The 19,409-nt window shown below is 49.5% G+C and overlaps 1 protein-coding gene across 1 annotated transcript in view; it reads right to left on the bottom strand.

The window, feature by feature from the left end:
• Nucleotides 1-10,351: 10,351 nt before the first annotated feature.
• FGF18 (fibroblast growth factor 18) overlaps nucleotides 10,352-19,409 on the bottom strand; it is a 73,045-nt gene continuing 63,987 nt past the window's right edge. Inside the window, exon 5 of the mRNA XM_040605191.1 lies at nucleotides 10,352-10,653. Within this exon, the coding sequence (XP_040461125.1) occupies nucleotides 10,387-10,653 (267 nt within the window). The 3' untranslated portion in view covers nucleotides 10,352-10,386. The remainder of the gene's footprint in view (nucleotides 10,654-19,409) is intronic.

Here is a 19,409-nt window from a genome sequence, read left to right as displayed (position 1 = left end):
GAGAAGGGCTTCTCCAGGGCTCGTGGCTGAGCTGGTGACGGTCAGCCCCACCACCACCAGAGACGCTGCCTGCTTGGAGAAGCCACCTGGGAAAGGTGAGGGTCTGTTTTCGTTGTCTTCTTCCAGGAGCATGACATGATCCCAGTTCACACCTTGAAGAGGTACGAAGCAAACATCCAGCCCTGAATCACTTGGCTGCTGCAGCAGATCGTAGATTAGAGCACCTCGGGCCGGGTTCAGACCACCTACCACGACGTCTGACGGCAGCACCCACAGCTGGGCTGGCCAGGCCAAACCTGTTCCCTGTGCAGGCACTGGGGAGGACACCCAGTTACTCTGCAGCACCCTGGAGCTTTAGGAGCCAGACTCACCTCCGCCCCAGCAGCTATTTTTGATGCTTCCCAGAAAATCATGCCATGGAGCCATCCAGGTTCCCGTAGCAAAGGGCCCGCCGCATGCACAGATCTCCTTCTGCAATCACAGGAGAAATCTGGCTGCAACATGCTGAGTGGATGGGACTTGAACACCCAAATCCTCCGGGCGACGAAAGATCTCAGCCCAAATGTATGCAAGGAGCTTGTACAATCAGGCTGCGAAACACTGAGCTCAAAACTTGCCATGTTCAAGATCAAACGAGTAATCACAACTCCTCCACCCCCGGAACAGGACCACTTGCATTTAGCTGCCTGGCACGGCTGGTGTGAATGGCAGCAAGGGCTGGAGGAGAGCTGGGTGACCCTGGGAAGGCAGGGGCTGGTAGCTGTCCTCTCCCACCCCCACCAGCTGGTGAGGCAGCCATGCAACACTGCCACAGGCCAGCGCCAAGCACGAGAGAAAATGCAACCCAGGTTTGCAAGCGGGGTTGCCGCCACCTGGGCACGGATATTCTTGGGAAGAAGTGCCTGTGGAACTTCTTGTGGGAGTGGAAAGGAAACTGAGAGAGGACAGACCCTACAAGGGTCCTACGAGGCCATCATGGAGCATCTTTGATGCTCCTTCAGCCAGTGTAGGGGGTAAGAAAATACAGGCCCACGTGACAGGACAAGGAAAGGACTCAAAGCACACCTGGAGGTGTCTTCTGCTTTCTTCAGAGCTGTTTAACAGGGACAAACTGAGGCTGAACCACTGTGGCTCTCGCTGGGTGGGATGGGAGAAGCACCCATCTGTGAGGGGGCATGCTGCCCGACGCCCTGCCCTTCCGAGGCTGGGCTGCAGGCCCCCATAGTCTGAACCCAAAGGTTAATCGCCATGCCATATGTTAATTTTCCCCAAGTCAAGAACCACTCTCTTTCACCAGTTTTGAAGTTTGCTGCCTTTCATTGAATTTCCCCGCCTGTATTAGGAGAGCAGGTGAGCGGGAGATCCCAATTTACTTTCTCTGCAGTCTAGACTATTCATTACTTTCCTGTCTCTAAATGAAGCAGGCGCAGTCCTTTCAATAGCTCCATAAAGCATTCCCTCGCCAGGCCTCTAATCATTTTCATTGTCAGCCTCTGAACACTTATTATTTCCACTATATCCCCTTTTGAGATCAGATATCCCAGAGAGGAGCCTGGCATGTTAGCGAGGGTCTCCTCCGGATCTCTGCTGCAAGCAGGCAGGCTTTCGGGAATATTTTACATCCCTCTCTTTAACCATCTGCATATTTTGTGTTACTTTCCCAATAGCAAAAAAAGAAAAAAGACCCCAGAGTCACTGCAGATAGCTCAATAAAAGCATAAATGATTACAATTAATTTGGAGCCCGACGATGTGCATGCGTAGCTTGAATTATTCCTCGCCGTGTCTTGCCTTGCAGTTGTCAGGGGTGAATTTTTTCTGCCATTGTGCTGCCCATTCACCTAGCTTTGTGTGGTCTGACAATATCTCAACCCAAGGTGGTATATGGTTGCAGGCACTGCCGCTCTCGTTATTTACAATGGCTAATTAAGATCCTGCTACAACCTTCATCCCACCCTTAATTCTTATGAAGCAGCCAACAAAAGGTTTTGATTTCCTTTTTGGCTGGAAGACCTTTTGGCTTCTGCAAAAAGGGGATTAAGAATGAAAGCACATAAAGGTATGTGCACAATCACAAAGTCATAACAGCTCTCCGAGTGCAGTCTCCCAGGAATGAAACGCAGCATTAGCAAGAAGGGCTAATTGGGACCGGTTTAAAGAGTGCACATTGTGTAGCCGAGTCCGGTAACACTTTTGATCAGGCAGACAACACAGCCACAAATTGCTTTCTTCCCTCTCCAAAATATCTGACCCTGCAGGAAATGGTGTTTTACCTTTCCCGAGCAACCCAGACGGGTGGGCGGGCGGCCGGTGCACGAACGGGCTGAGCACTGTGCCTGAACAAGCCCAGCTCTCCGAGGGCTCCAGGCAGATGCAGGGTCCCTGTCCCCGAGGCTTGGCCTCAGGGTCCCCAGAGACTGGTGCTGGCTCCGATAGCGATTGCCCATGCCCATGGCAATGGCAGGATCAGGTGGAGCCGTACGCATGCAGCTCACCCAGAGCTTCTCTCCAGGGAGCGCTGCGGGCACAGCCGCGGGCTGTGGGTTTCAGACCAGTTTCTCTCCATCACCTCTCTGCCTTCAGCCGGAGGTGGGTGCTGCGCCCTGATCCCAGGCTGCCTCCAGAGAGCCTCCCGACTGCAAACCTTGCTCCAGACGAAGCAGCTCTCTCCGCTGCCCGATCCTCCCGCAGGTGGCACCCCTCAAAGGCTCTGCCTGGGGTGCTGCCATCCCCAGAGCCTGTCCCCAGCCCAAAGGCCTCCTCTTTTAGTCCCTGCGTCACCAAGCCAGCTCTGCAAGCCAAGCTTGGGAATCTGGTTCATTAGCTTTTGGCAATGCCATCCCCCAAAATGTCATGGCATGCAGAAATCTATGAAAACCAGAGACCCGAGACATGTGTTTTTGTTTGTTTGCATGTGCCAACATTTCCAATGGCTCAGAAATGTGTGCCTGTGAAGGCTGAGTGTGTGTTATTCATTTAGGATCATTTTCAGCCCTTATAATAGGAGGCTCATTTTATCCTTTTGAAAGCTCTCGAGCAGAGATGATCACAGTCCCAAAGCCTGCCATGGCTGTAAACAACATTTAAGCTCCACATAGCTGTCTCTCCTTGAAAAATAGTCCCACAAAGGAGTGGAAGGGTTTTCACTACATGCTCGTGTCAGATACATAGATAGATAGGCAGCTCATTCCTCTAGGCTCCTTTGTAAACCCCAGCCAAGATTTTCACATTCTGATTCATGCAAATATGACCATATGATCAAAGTAGCATGTGCTACCTCCCAGGAACTAGTGCACTAATGGCTGCACGCCGCAGGCCATGGCCTATCTCACACCATCACTTTCCCTCCTCACTCCTGATGCTGCTTCCTCCTGTCCCTGCATACAACATCCCTCAAGCAGACAGCTGGCTCTGAGTTGGCCAGGAGAGGGTCTACTTCCAGCCGGTTCTCTGCACAGCCTCACAAAACACTCGGAGAGCCTTCCCTTGCATCCTTTCTGCTCCGCCTATGCCAGAATTTCTGATGGTGCATCTCTCCCTGCTACTGCTAGAGAGATGGTGTACCCCAAAATGGGGATGTGTTGTCCCAAGAAACCCTAGCTGGGAAGTTTTGGGGTGAAATCTCCCAATTGCACATTTCTCCCATGATTTGCATAGCTCCTTTCATTTACTCAGGGTGGAAGCAGGCTCAGAATTGCCTCTTTTAGGGAAAAAAAAAGACCCTTCCAACCCTGGGACTGCACAAGATGGTGAAAACAGAACCCAGGGGAGGAGTGGGTCCTCAGCGCCGGCTGGGAGATGGGACCTGCAGCATCACCCGCGGTGCTTCCCGCAGCTGGGCCACGCTGCCCTTCATCCATGACATCCTTCAAAACACACCTGGAGCCTCACGACACTCGTGGTGCTTAACCAAGGAAGAAACTCCCATTAAAGGCTTCAATGCGGTTACATCTTCTGTTATTCCTGGCTGCTGCAGTTGCTTTTTTCAAAACAAAGGCAGTGTTTTCTATCCTTTAGGCCCGAGCAGGCCAATTCATCTCTCTTCAGATGGGTTTCATGTGGCTTGGGAAACTCAACCAGTCGTTTCCCAAGACCAGCATAACTCAAAGTCATGCTTCCTGTGGCTCAGCCATGGATTCCCCAGCCTAGCAGCCACCAGGGATGTGCAGTTACCCTTTTGTCTGCTCTGAAACTGGAAATCAGCTCTTACCTGGGCAGGCGGCAGCACCCTCAGGCTGCCCTGGCCGGACTATAACTTTCTGAGCAGAAACAAGTACCACCCAAAACAAAGATGGTCAGGTACTGCAGCAGTCACCACCAGCCCAGATCTCGTGGCTTGGTTTGTCTCTGTGAGTAACCACTAAATCTGTGGGTCTTGACTGCCAAGGAAACCCTGGTATGTGCCAGACCTTGCCGCAGGACAGGGACTCTGCAGGTGGCACCAAAGGGGATGCTCATGGTGTACATCCTTGGGCTGGCACCTTTACACAGGTGTTGCAAGCTTAAAATGCCATGGGAGGAAAGAAATGGTGGTAAGAGCTTTTTTCCCCAGGATTCAGTCTCTGGAGAAAAGGGGGTGGCAGCAGGAATGGGTAAGGTAGGGTCAACACGCAGAGGGTTTGGGTTCCGAACGCCTCGGCAGGCTCCAGGGAAGGGTGGTGGGAGCTCCCACCCAGGGCCTCGGCCAGTGGAGCGAGATGGTGTTTGCTGAAGAAACAGCAAAGTGCCACAGAACTGGAATTTTAGAGGGGGGCTCAAATCTGTTCAGAGACTTTGAAAACAGTGTCAGCTGAGAAACAGACAGGGGATTTTGTTACACATCAAATATTGCTTTTTGCTTTCAAAGTGAAGCTTCTGATTTATCTCTTTCTTTCTTTTAAAATCACCTGTATTTAAAGAAATGAAGTAAATTGTTAAATAGGGTGAATTAAATGTTTTTGGGGTAAACCCAAATCTCTCCACCCAGTACTTTGTCTCACTTAAGAAAAGTTTCAGTTTGACCTGATTTTTCCTCCCTAATTTTTCAGCTCACACCGTTGGAAATAACAGAGTCTACGTAGGTTACATCATTCGTGAGGAATCTCCTCTCATCCGTCTCCAAATGAATAACAACAAACATTCAAAAAATAATTGAAGTTTTATATATATCCCTTGGCCATTCAGGTGGTATGGCTGGCACGAGACATAGGCACTTTAAACAGCTGTTGTGAATCTTAAGTATAAACTTCCACCCTTCGGCACCATGCCAGGAAATTCTGCATAGGAGTATACCAGCTTTCCTTTGCAGCAGACAAAAATCATCGTGTTTTATACCTTGAGAGAGGACAGGAGAAAAAAGCTTTTTTTCCTGGGGACCCCCATGGTTTGTCAGACCCTTGCGGCTGTGTTGGATGAGCAGGACCAAGCCAGGCTCTGCAGCAGGAGGGGGGCTTTGCAGGGGTATTCACAGCTACACTGACACACGCACACCTCCTCCTCCTTCATCGGCAGGTACCTGCATTGTAGAGTAGTTCAGTGTCCTGAAAAAGAACCACCACCGCTACACACACACACTTTTTCCCATATTGCAACCTTGTTTTTCAAAGGTAGGTATGATAACAGCACGCTCTTGGAGCCAAAGTCGTGCGTTTTCTGTTACCCAGCCTATCCCACCTACAGCCGACTGTGTGTGCTCAGAGTCAGATCTTCCTTGGTGGACAAACTCTCCTAGACAAAATAAACTGCTAGACCATCTTCTCCAGCTGTAGTCCAAGGTCATGGCTGAAATCTCATTCCACTGCTTTTCTGGAAGTACGGACACACCAAAACACTCCTGAATCCAGGAGAGCTGATGGGCAGCCACAGGACAAAACCCTGCCTGTAGCGCTACACATGTACCTGTCAAGCCTCGCTCTGAGAGCTGGTGTAAGCTGGGCTTTTGCTTACACCAGACCTAACTTCCACCCTGCTGTGTTTCCATGAGCCAAGATAAATAACCTATTGCAAAGACCAAAACCGTTGCAGCCGAGCTCAGGCCTCCTCGTGCTTTTCAGGATGCTCTCCAAGCTCTGCTCCGCTCCCACGTGTGTCTCCCTACAGACACACCAGGTTCACGGGCACTAGAGCATCCAGCTTATTTAGGCTGTGGCCTTAAGTCCCCAAGTAATGAACATGAAAACTGAGTCTTCTCATCACTGAAGCACTAGGGCAGCACCCCTTCCCCAGGCTTCATTATTTTTGTCCCAATTGCTTCTTTCTCACCTTGTCCCACCTTGTGACATTTCTTGGAGGAGTGTATCAGCTACACTCCCAGAAGCAAATATTAATTGTGTAGACAGCATGTGTGCTGGTGTGTAAAAGATGCAGTTGAAGGGATCCGTTCCCCTGTATAGGTGGGTGCAGCCTTTGGACATGTGCAATATCCCCCTGCTTGCAGAAGGGCACAGCTAAAACTGTGAGTGTGCTCCTGGAAGAGGCTTCCCTACTGCTTCATAGCTGCAAAACGCTCCTCTCTAACTATGTTTATACCTGTGAACCTGTGCTATGGGGATGAGCCTGAGCTAAAGACAACTGCAAGGACAGCCCAAGAAAACAAGCACCAAGTTTCAAGTGCTCGTGCTCCCAAAGTATGTGCTGCCAAAAGCCCACTGTTGGCAAGTGGGGCAGATGAGGCTCAAATAGGGCAGCCCAGGTGTAGCAACCACCCGGCTTTGGTGCACAGAGCCTGCAAGGGCACTTGCGTTTGCATCAACAAGGCAGAGGCAGAACAAAACTGCTTGGCTGTCAAGCAGGAAAGACTGCACCAGCTTAAGGGCTCCAGCTGCAGGGATGTCAACTTGGTCAACCATTCCCATCCACTGCCAGCTCTGTGGTCCAAGAAAGGTTGCCAGAGGGCTGGAAGACACCTTGCACAGGGGCCAGGACACTCTTTGCTTTCTCGGCCAGTGGCAACCCTCAGGCAGGGTGCACCAATGTCATGGTGAAGAGTTTGCCTTGCTTGGACCAGCCACAGAGCCCAGCTAAGCTTTGACCACCAACCCTTCACCATAGCAGGAAGGGAGACCCACCAGCCAGAGGGTTACACCAAACAGCAGTCTGGTTTGTGCAACACACTTCAAGTCTTGTCAAAAAGCCTCCCTGGACCAACAAAGTTTCCGTCCTGGAATGAACTCACATTTCAGCGTGCCCCAGCTCCTGCACCCAGCTTCATGACAAAGCCAACCCCAGCATCATCAGCACGTGCCGCTATCTGATCCCAGCTATGAAAACATTGCTACAAATCTAGCACTATTTCTGAAACGGTAGCTACAATATGCTTTCATTAAATCCAATTAAGTAGCGCATTTTGTTTAAAGTGTGCCCACCCAGAGCTACACACACAGAGTAATGCCATCAGTTGCTTCAAGCAATCACCTAGCGTTACACCCCTTGCTCTTGAGGTTATTTCCACAATAGTAATTAAATCCTCATTAACAATTTTCAATTATAAAGTAAACCAAATGTAATAGCCTACACGGGGAATCTCAGCTCATATTCAGGGAGCCCGAAGACTTTCTGAAAGGAAGAAATGTTAAACACCGCAGCCAAGCTTCTGGTGAGCCTGGAGGTCAGCGGAGGGACCCATCCCACCGGGCTGTTGACAATGACTTGCAACATCTGGCCTAACCACCAAGCACACTCTGGGCACAGAAACACCACATGCCCGCTGGCAAGCACGAGGCGGTGGCCACCATGGGGCACGTGATGCATAGCCCCTATGCCTGTTCGTTTCTTGAACATCTCCTCCCCAGAGCACCCTTTTGCCCCCCACATAAAGGTGCTCTGAAGGGAACCGTGTGAACTCTTTGTGCCTTTCCCCCTGCTTTTGTTGTTATTAATAAAGCCTGAAGAGCAGAGGTTCAAACACAGGTACTCAACACTGTGTCCTCAGCCCACACACCCCTCCGACGGCACCTAACTGGGTGAGCACCGTAGTGCCTTGCCACCCTGACTTTTCACAGCCTGAGGAACCCACCTCACTGCTGCCCAGGAAATACTCTTGTAAACCAATGGCACAAGTGCCAGATTGCACGGCCCCAGCTCCCACGTGCTGGTCTCCAAACACAGCGGGCACTGCAGGACGGCGGGCAGATCCCCCCCGGTTGCTCTCGGCCTCACAGGAGATCCCTTCTGCCCAGCCTTCTCCAGCATTTGCCGCCCCCATCCCTTCGAATTTCCTCATGGCAAACAAACGCTGTCGTTCTGACAGTGAAACCATCAGTGCCATGGGCCATGGCGATGTTTCAAGGAGGAAAAAGGCACCCATAAATCCTTTCTCGCTCTGGAAATCAACTGGGTTTCTCCTCTCAGAGGCACTAACGCAGCAAATCTCCAGCCGCTCCCAGTCCTCCACCCCCAGTGCTCCTCTGAACTTTCCCCAAATCTCTCCCACATGAATCAATCTGAAGGCAAAGCTGGCAAAGCCTGCCAGCCCCCACCAACCAATTCCACCACCACACCATCAGGGCCCGCTTCCCTGCTGGTCCGCTGGTGCACCAGGAGGGCAGCTCCCAGGATACTCACTGCTCCAGTGACCACCTGTGCTCAGCTGGGGTGAAGGCATCACCGGTAAGGCTGCCCAGCTTTCCGGAGTGACCCTGCATAGCATTGTTCATTTTTCTCTAGGCTTGCGAGGTTTGGAGATTGGTTCAGATAAGCATCCTCAAGCTTGCATGCTTATCTGCGCCATCTCCCAAACAGCTTTGATCTGCAGGAATTGGCTGCAGCTCTCAAAGTTATCTTGAGAAAGCTTGTTCTGGGGAGAGTTGTTCTTCTGATTAACAAGAAAAAGCTTTCTTGGTGGCTTTGAGCATTTTCAGCCCTGGCTGGAACAGGGGTGTAGCAATGTCTGCACACGGAGAGGAGGAAAAAGCCAAGCGAGCTTCTCCCTAAAGCTCCACTTGGGGCTCAGTTGTCCTTTCCACTACAATCTGAGGTCAGTTGTTTCATCTGGCTTCTTTTTCCCACTTTCTGTTTGACACCATCTCGCCCCCTCCACGGTGTGGGTCGGTCTGTATATACAGGTTCCCACCTCGCATCTGTGCAGGGCTTTACATCATCCGCATCCTATGCAAAGCACCTGGGAGTGAGCTGGCTGCCCCAACCGCCACAGCGGGTCACTGACGGCTTGGAGAACTAAAACATACAATACAGAATTCAACAGCTGAAACAAGTAGTCCCTCTCAACAACCTCCAGTGAAGGAAACACAAGCCACACGTAAATACATGTTATCAGGTCAAACGTTAATATTCCAGTTTTGGAAAGCCTTCTGCTTGGCCAAAGCTCTAAGAAGTATTCGTTGGACTGAAAAATATCAAATTTAACTCCTGCTCCTGAAAAATGCCAGCGAGGATTGTCCCACTCTCAGCCCATCATCACCCCACACAAGATTTCTTCCTTGGGGGAACAACAAGGGAGGAAAAGGAAGGAGGTATTAAGGAAAAGGAGGAATTACAAAATTAGCAACAAAGTCTACATTGGGGAAACTACCCCAAACATATCCTGCTGCCCTCACATAAAAGATAAATATGCATTAAAAAATCACTGCTCAGGGAGGGGAAATAAGTGTGAACAGCAAAAATAAGTACATGTGTTTTAAATAATTTTTTTAATTGTTGAGGCAGTAATACTTGGTTCATGGAACTGCAATATACAGAGAGGTGAAATAAATAGCTTATATATATATAATATATATAATATAGCTGGTTTTAAAATATTCCCTTATCATTGGTGTACTAGGTCATCTGGTAGTCACTTGAATGTATTTAGCAGCATTCTCCAGAACTGAGCATAATGCAGGATCACGGAGCCGTGACACCTTATGTCGTCAGAAAGGTTACAGAAGATCGATGCGTCGAGAACTCCACGGAAACTCAATCACTGCAGCACACACCATCTTGTCTTGGGCCGGTGTGCAGCAGACAATAAATAATTACTGCAAAACCGGCACTTTTCGGGGCAGGGTCTCAGTAACTTTGGGAAAGAACTTTGGTTTTCTTTGGTTTTATTTATTTATTTTTAATAATTACCTTTTTTTTTTTTTCCTCTGGGGATATGCTTGAAAAGTTGTCCTTTCCAAAAAAGCGAAATAAGCACCTGTGTGTCATCAACAACAAGAAGTCAATTTAAATAGAGCAGTTCATTTTGTTTTTCAAGTCACAATAAATCCCTAACAGCTTTTCCCCAGCGTTTGCCATCTAGTCTTTTATTAATTTTTTTTATTTTTATTTTTTTTTAAACACAATGTACAAAAATAGAGCTTCTTCCTTATTTTTAATGTAAAAATATTCCTCTGGTGCAGTTTTTTTTTTTCTTTTTTTTTTTTTTTCTTTTCGTGGTTTATTACTGTGACACTGTTTTTGTCTATTTTTAACTGGGGTTGGTGGGTCGTATTCTCTTAGTCCTCTTGGTGACTGTTGTGTACTTGAAAGGTTTCTGTATCTCCACTTGCCCCTTTGGGTACCTCTTCATAAAATGTACATCTTGCTGGTTTTCCCGGGTCTTGGGCCCTTTCCGTGGCCTCCCTTTTTTGGTGAATCCAACATACCAGCCTGAATATTTTGCTGACATCAGTGCCGTATAGTTGTTTTCTAGGACTTTTTCAATGAAGACACACTCCTTGCTGGTGCCATCAGGCTGAAAAGGGCGGGGGGGGGGGGGGAGAAAAATAAAAATTCATTATTCAAATGCAAGCTCAGTGACCAAAACCCAATTTGGCATAAGTAAAATCATCACATCTGGACCTTGTTTTTGGTTCAAACTTTGTTAATATGAGCTGTAACAAACATCAGCTGAAATAGACATGAATAATAATAAAAAAAAAAAGCATGAAAGCATGAGGTCATCATTTCATTTTTTTTAAAACACTCCTATCCAAGGAGAGAAAGATTTTTCAAAGACAACAGTTAAGTTTATCCAGTTCCGTTCCTTCAATTGCAAGCAAAGCAAGACATTTAGCTTTGCTTTTTCCATTAAGAAAGGAGGATGAATTGAATTTGTGCCAGGGAAACATCATACTTAATCAGAAAAAAACAAAAAACCCCAGAATCCCATATGGGCCAAACAACAGTGTTTCTCTTTTCTGCCGCTCACTTTTGTTTTCCAAAATACCTTATGGGCTTGCATCCATAACTACCCAAATCCCACTAAAACCATTACAAGTCTTAGTCTAACCCTTCCCAGGGCTTTGCAAACTCTCCCCCACCACATCCCGGGTGCAACACCTGGCAAATAAAGCACGCATGGAGCTCTGGGGATGGGCAGAGGGATGCAGGAGGCACCGAGCCCCCTGACTCTGCTCCAGCCCCGGGACCCTGGCAAGCCCCAAGGGCAGCAGTTCTTTCGGAACCACATCGCACACCCCGGCCTTGGCTCCGACTTGCATCCCGGAGCAACACCAGCAGGGAAAGCACCATTCCCACACCAGAGTGGCTCCCCGGATGGGACAGCATCCCACTGGCATCCCAACGCGCCTGTAGCTGGAGGACTATGCTGCAGCAGCGTTCTCAACCACCGGACCCACCCCAGCTCCGCTGCCAGGGGTGGAGGGGGACACAAGTGCCTGATCCTACACCTCTGCACTCCCAGGACAGGATTTCGTTTGGAAGAGGGTTTTGTTTCTGGCAGCAGAGGTGACACGGTCCTTCGCCTTATCCAACCTTTCCATCTCAGCCTAAAAGCAGCCACCCAAAGCTCAATGACCCAGCTGAGGAAGCCATGTCCCTAAACTGCTTTCCTCCTCGCAAAGGAAACCAGGATTAGCACAGAACTGGAGGGCAGAAGCTCCTGAGCATGAGCACCGCTCCTCAGCCACCCTGTAGCACAGCACCCGCCCTGCCGGGACTCCCTGCCCGAGGCAGCTGCTGCTTCGAGATTTTGGCAATCAGGGTTCACCTCAGCCTGGAGATCCAAACTAACCAAGATCCAGAACCAGACTTCGAACATGGCAGCATGTGGATCTCAGGCTGGATTCAGGACTCTAATTTACACAGCACACACCACACCGGAGGGAGTTGCAGCATCACACAACAGCATCTTTAGGTCCTTCAGCACAGAGGAAAATCTTCTCACCTATGATCTTCTGCCAGAAAACGTGTTTTGCCCTTTAACTACTGAGTTACTGGTCCTGCACCTAGAATGCCACGTGTCGTTGTGTGCATCGGCACTTTGGTTTAGATAGATCAAAAGATAGCAGGGAATAGATACAGGTGCACTTCAGCCCTGGATGTTGTCTCAGCTCTGGGTGTTATATGGATTCCTGACAGGGATATGCACAGTATGGACCACCATACAGGACTTAATCTAATGCTCAGCAAAGCCAGAGGAAGGATTTCCATCACAGTATTAGTCCAATCCAACTAGTTTTTCAATACTGCAGGCCCATGCTTGCTGCTACACTTGCCATTAAAGTCTCCCTATCCCATCTAAATGGCAGCAGCCCCCTCAGCCCCCAGCCATTTCACCCACCCTGTCTGGGGGGACAGGAGAGGTGCAGCAGCGCAACCAGCACAGCACCTGCGGCGACAGTCGGTCCCCCGGGCTGCAGTGGCTCTGCGCAGGGGCTCTGCTGAGCATGGCAGCCCCACACACTTACCGCCCCCTCCCCACGGCCAGGTCAGCCTGCTCCGGCTGAGAAGCCTTCCCAAAATGTCCTGCACAATCACAGCGGGGTCCACTGCAGTTTGTGGGAAGGGCAGGGGACCATGGGGCACGGGGGAGCTCCCTTGGGCTGAGCTGGCCCAGGCTCCCCCCCACCTCTGATCCCTGAATAACCACATATGAGATACAAACAGAGCTGCGAGGTAGGAACCATCAGGCATGACAACCCAAGCCAGAGTCACACAGGCAACAACAGTGGAAAAACTTTGTCATCGCCAGCCTCCAGGACCAGCCAGCCATCCCTGGCTTGATACCTTTAGCAGAGCTTCAGTTCAATCCGTGCAATGAAATGTGATGTTTACCCCAAAATCATTAATACACCATCCTGCCTGAAGGGTTTCGTTACCACGGGTAGGTCTTATTAAGATGGCATGGGAGAACATGGCAACTTCTGCATCAATCATGTTAATCCAGGATCCATGTTCCCCATATGTGCCCCCTACATGGGGGCACAGCCAGCTCTGCCCCAGGACCAGCAATCTCCATCCCGGGCTAGGCACAAAGGTCCTAATTTTATCATGTACAACTGGAAGCTCACAAATGCTTTAATGAATGGCAGAACCGGGCAAAGCTCAACGGTTCCAGTTCCGGGGGGGGGGCGGTTGTTCTCCAAGCCTTGGGTTTGATCAAAGCCACATGAGTGGGGATGGGGAAAATCAGTCGACACCACGGGGTTCCACCAGGTTTCAATGGGAAGCCATAAAACCGACCCCAGGTTTCTCAGGGCTCAGCCCACTACAAACCCTTCCCCAGTGAATGGAGAATTTTTAAACAATACCATGGCTGAGTTTCAAATCCACCCAAACCCAGGTGCTGATGAACCGACCGGATCCGTACCGCAGGGGGAGCAGGTAATTGGAAGGGCTGTTTCCCCTACGCTTGTGGAAAGGTCCTGGATTTGAGCCCTGACCTTGTTGCTAGGAGAATTAAGGCTTTTTCATGCAATTTGGGAGGTTTCCGCTTGTACTGCAATGTCAGTTTCTCATGGAAAATGAAGACTGGAATGAAAAGAAAATGTGTGTGTAGGAGGGGGAAGTTATTCTATTAATAACAGAAAAGTATTTACTTATACCTTCAAATTTGCCGACAGAGCCTAAGACGAAGACAGGAGGTGGAGGAATAACAAGGTGCAACTTCAGGCCAACCTCAGGGCTAATTTGAAGTAAACAAGGTGCATGAGATAAAATAACTTCGTTCTGGAAAAGGAAGAGCTAAATGATTTGATAACATGAAATTACAGTAACATTTACAAGTGCCTCGAGATAAATCAGGATAAGGACCTCACTTCCCCAAACAGAGCATTCCTGTACATGCTAAGACATGTCAGAGACAGACAAATGTTTCCCACATACTTACAAGATGATTTTACAGCATCTGTTACAATCCCCAATAGAATAAATCACTCACACATATTACCTACACCATGGAGAGCTGGACCCATGGCAATCTATTAGGCACAAAAGCAATTTATAAGGGGTTTCAATAATTTTTGAGTGTCACCTTGCTTTCACTAGGTGCCCATCACTTAAGATCTAATCATGTCCCTGTTTAAATGCCAGCAAAACACTCATCGGGTCTGTCACCCACCCCCTCAAGGGCTCCTCCGAAGAGAGGAGGAGGGAAGAGAAAAAGCACACAGCTTTGGCCGAGCATCACTCCCTGCTCCAGCCGCCTGCTCGCCCTTCCCCAGGAGTTCCTGGTGCAAACGCTTGCCGCCGATACAGGGCTGTACCTTCTGCCGCCGACGTCAGCCGGGAGATGGTGCCAAGCCACATTTTGCACATGCTTAGCTGTCAGGATGCACCTTGCAGAGCGCTCGCCCTTCAAAACATGGAGGTTTATATTTTGAACTGATTCTTTAAAATAAAGAAGAGTTCTCAAAAGCCTTGGAGCTGTGCAAAACTGCTTAGCCTGGTGCAACGGCACTGCCATGTGATGGGGGAGGGCCTGTACCCAGCCCCTCATCTCCATCAGCCCTGCAGAGCAGCTCCAGAGCATCCCACACGTGCTCGGAGGACCAGATGCTCCTGGTTTTGCTCACCACCATCCCACAGGCAGCATCTCCAGCTAAGATCCCTGCTCAGAACAGGGCAAGACCCACTGCAGAGGAACAACCTCGCTCCTGCAAAAGGCACAGGCTTTCTTCAAGTCAGCACCTCCTCGTACCTGCAACCAGCCACCCCCGAATTACCAATTTTGCCCCCGGGGGCTGCTGCCTGGCCGTGTGACAAGGCCATGCCACCATGGAGGTGACAACTTGCTGCTCCGTTCTTTGCAGAGAAATAATTCAGAGCATTTTTTGTTTAAACACACCCCTAGCAGCCGTGGGAAGAGGTGGTAGCTGTTAGCCAGACTTCTGATAAATGCCTTATAAAATACCTGATCTAAACGCCACCTTCCAGAGGAACCCCTCGGGCATCAGCCAGGTCTGCGCAGAGGCGAGGGGCAGCACAGCCGTGCCCGTAAGCCGCAGCAGCATGAAGCACTGGCTCCAGCTGAGCATCTCCTGGAAATAAAGGCTGGGAACCAGCCCCAGGCACAGCGAGCCGCTGCGCAGTGACAAGGGGGTGGACCTGAGCGGTCCCAGTCCCTTTCTGGAGCAGGGTTAGGGCAGCAGCCGCCATCCAAGGCTCCCCCCCTCCAGAGAGGAGTACCTGGAGCACGGAGCCGCTGACACACCAGGGGCCAGCACCATCCCCCCTGCAGCCAGCAGCAGCGGAGCTGCGCTGGAGCCAGGGGCTCTCCGAGTGCCCTGAGCTTACCAAGGAGCAGCACCGGATTGTTTGTGCAGAGCATTTGGCAACGGGCTCTCCAGTATTAAACGTGAAACATGTTGAACTGACACTAAAGCAGAATTAAGTGCCAAAGCATTTGCTGCTTCTACAATTACACTCCAGAGCGCTTTGGTGCTCCTGCTCTCCTTTTTATGACCCAACTTGGTCTTATTGTAGTTTGGCTTTCCCGTTTTAAGTTCTCCAAATGGAAAGGATCAAAGGGCTCTTTGTTGTCGTAGCAGGAGCGCTCCTCCGAGCGAGGCATTCCTGCCACTAACAGCTTGCTGCTCAGGGGGAATTCGCGGCAGCCTCTGTGCCACCAGCCTGAGCCAAAGCATTAGCAGGTGCAGCAACCGCCTCCGCCTTCCCCCTATTAGCCTGCCACACTAAGCCACCTGAGCAGCTTTTTATGGGAAAGGGAGGCCAGGGCAGGTTTTCTCATTTATGCTTCACAAATCTGGCTCAGTGGGCACCGGCAAATCCAAACTTCACTCGGCTTTTACGGCAACAATAAGCTCACGCAAGCGGCTTGGGTAACACCACGGTGTGGGGAGAGATGCCTCCAAGGCTGAAAGGTTTCTCTGTTTGCAAAGATCAGGGCACAAATTAAGCTCTATGAGCGATGCTGTGTTAAGCTGTTGTTAGCTAAGCTTATGTTAAAACACTTCCCCCCCTCCTCAAACGATGCCGCATTAGAAGCTCTCCGGGTAAGGCGACCGAATGCACTGGTGATGTGCTGCAAATAATAACAAACACCAAACTGTACGAAACACGTCTGTGATGACCCAGGAATGCCAGCTCGGCACAGGGCGCAGCAAGATTCAACCTTTCAAGTGAGAGGGGGATGACTCTCCTGTCTAATTATCACCTTTCTGCAAGTTCAGCCCCCCAGGGTAGAAGTCAAATTGTAGAAATACCAGCCCTCCCTACAAGTGGGAGTGCTTCCCTCTTGCAAGGAAAGCAAGGCCCCTCATCCTAAAAATCCTGGAGCAGGGAAAGCTGCCGCTCAAGCAAAAGGTTCCATAGAGGTGTACACACCCATGTTTCTTCCAAGGAAAAAGCTGGAAAATGGACCCTTTCCGCATCCCTCCCTCCCCCTCCACAGACAGACGGATAGGCAGAGGGGGTTCCTGAGCACTGGTGCCCCACCGTGCTGGATCTCACGCCACCCCCAGGTGCGAGATACGCCCACTGAGCTCAGCTATTATTTCAAAGACTGCTAAAAATTTCCCTCGAATACTAGCACCGTTAGATTCACACACAGCATCATAGGGAAGAAATCCTACCCTGTATTTCCTAAATTTTGGAGCAGTGACAGCAGGGAAGCCTTGGGTTTTCAGGAGACTTGTGGCTCAGCAGTCCCAGTAAGCCACTCCTGAAGCATCCCCAGCTGATGACCAAGGGCTGCATCACTGCTAACACTTATAAAGCCCCAGAGCTGTTCATGCAGCAAGTACCTAGTGACATAAGATTTTCAGGAAGCATATCCCTTCCCTGTGGTTTTGCACAACCTCATCTCAAAGTCAGATGGGCAACGCTCAGAGCCTCCTCCAGACTCACTCCACTCAGCTTGGAAAATCCTGAGTGGAAGAAGGTACGGCAGGAGCTGTGTTAATGTCACAGCTTTTGGTGCTGCCACCTCTCCCCCTTCGCACGCACACCGTTTGCAGGTAGGTGAGGAAGCGTGACGCCGAGGTGGGTACCACAGCTGCCAGACCCAGCAGTGCTGTGGGAGGTACAACCCCCTCGCAGCACAGCAGGTGTGAGCGCCCTGCCTGCCGGTAAGCTGGACCCAGCCATCCTCGTGCACCTCACAGGGCATTATCAGGACAGATCCGTCATAAGCATCCTGATGCTCAGCATCCTGGATTTATGGCAAGGCACCCTGACCACAGAGACACCTCTTGACCCAAATGCACATTCTTGCTCCTAGACTGGGCTGTAAATCAGGGAAGCCGCATCTATAACTGCCAAGAGTTACTCAGCTTCATGCACGTTTCCTCTAGCTCTCTGGCCTCTGAACCTGCACAATCCTCCGAGGAAAATACTTAGGAGTCATGATGGGCAGTTCAATAAAAGTGTCTGCCAGCACAGCGGAGAGGTTAATTATGTATACAGGACATCTAAGTGCATTCACAAAGCCAGGGAAGTAACACAAAACCCGTGCGGAGGAGACCTCTGAAGAGAGGGTACATTTCCATTCAGAGGCCCAGTTTCAAAGCAGCATTGCCCATGGTTGCACCCACCTGCCCACGGGCACTGGGGGTACATCCCATCTCTCCTGAGAGCATGCCAAAACGGGCACAGGCTTGCCTGCCTGGGCTAGGACACATAGGCTTCGCAGAGACCTGACCCTGTTAGTGCCACACACAAGCCGCAACAGCCAAGGAAGGAAGGGAACAGTTTAAATTTTTTTCTTTCCTTCTACCTTTCATTCAAAAATTCCACTTTTCTAACTAGTACCTATTCAGAAACCCTCACACTGCCCTGGAGGAGCATTTTGTTACAGGATAAACAGGTGGACACAGAAGTGGAATGTTTGCAGGGATGAATCAAGCAAGGCTGAGGTTACGCCAGGACCTGCCTCCTAACCCGCTCCTTCCATCCCAGGCATGCTTATTCCCAACAGAACGGCAGGACAGCACATATCCTAATTAGAGCAAAAGAGGTTGGCTTCACCTGGGAAGATGTACAGTTGGTTAATAGAAACTCCTAACTGCATCCCAGGGAGCCACATGTACTTACTATTAATGATGAGAAATGTCAATCGCTTTTTATATCAACTTTATATCAACCAGTAGAAAATTTAGGAAAACTTAATTGGAGTCAAAACTGCGGGTTTCTTGCAATAGGAAGCTACTGCTTGGGGAGATCTGAAACCTCAGGCAGGTTTCAGATGTGACACCCGAGCAGATCCATGGCATCTACCATTACCCACATCTACCCGATCCAGTTGCACGTATGCTTCTGGGTGCTCAGCACGCTGAGAGCCGGGGAGGTGTTTACCCCCCTGTACAAAGCACAGCCTGTCGGTCAAACGCACTGCCGGGGTTTGCTGTTTTTTTCTTCTCAAGCAGTCATTTCCAGCCTCCACCGAGACTCCACAGGCTAGTCCTGAACTTTCGTAAAAGCCAATTAAGAGCAGCAGCGTATTTCTTGTAGGCTTAAATTCATTATATAGGGACCTATGCCACTGTAGGAATTTTTTTTTTAATCTTGTTTAAAACATCAGGTCTAGATAATGAGTGGAGCAAGAAGACAGGACTAAAACAGTTGCTGACCCATAGCAGGTCTGGTAAATCCCAGATTTATACATTAAACAAACTTACACACTGACTTTTTAAGTTATCGTTTCAAACAAGTGCAATCTCATTCAGGTGACATTCTGGTAGTAACACCAGTTTCCTTGGGGCAAGTTTAAAACAGTGGAATTTAGGACCAAGAAAGCTCATTGATTGTCTGCAGGATGGCATTAGTTCTTTTCATGTCAAATTATATGACTAAGAAAAAAAGATAAATCCATGATCAAATTAAGTGCCATCCATAAAAAATGATCATCCAGAATTGTTCGAACCTGTGAATGACAAATTTCTCCATCTGTATACAACACAAGGCATTTGAGATTTGTCCTCCCTTAGGAAAACTTAATATCTTTAAGTACCTAAAAGGCAATGTAAGAAAAAGTCAAGAACAAAAATGCATTTAAGCAAGATCTACTTTTCTTTGACCTTAAAAACGGTATTGTAACAGCCATGTCAAGTGGACTATCTTTTGCTACTGTTTGGAGCTACTGTCTACTTCAGAATTAGCCTCTGTTCTCACTTCATCTCCAAAAATTAATTAAGAGTCAAGTAGAAACAGTCCTTGACGAGCAGGATCCACCTGATGTGTGGATGTGCATGTGCATGATGAATGTGCATCTCAGCTGCATCCACTTGAGGAAGACAAGGCTGCATTGCT

Source organism: Falco naumanni, chromosome 8 (genome assembly GCF_017639655.2).
Source record: "Falco naumanni isolate bFalNau1 chromosome 8, bFalNau1.pat, whole genome shotgun sequence".
NCBI classification, from domain to species: Eukaryota; Metazoa; Chordata; class Aves; order Falconiformes; family Falconidae; genus Falco; species Falco naumanni.
The sequence above is the reverse complement of the archived record's forward strand: the minus strand, read 5'-3'. Positions and strand labels throughout refer to the sequence as shown.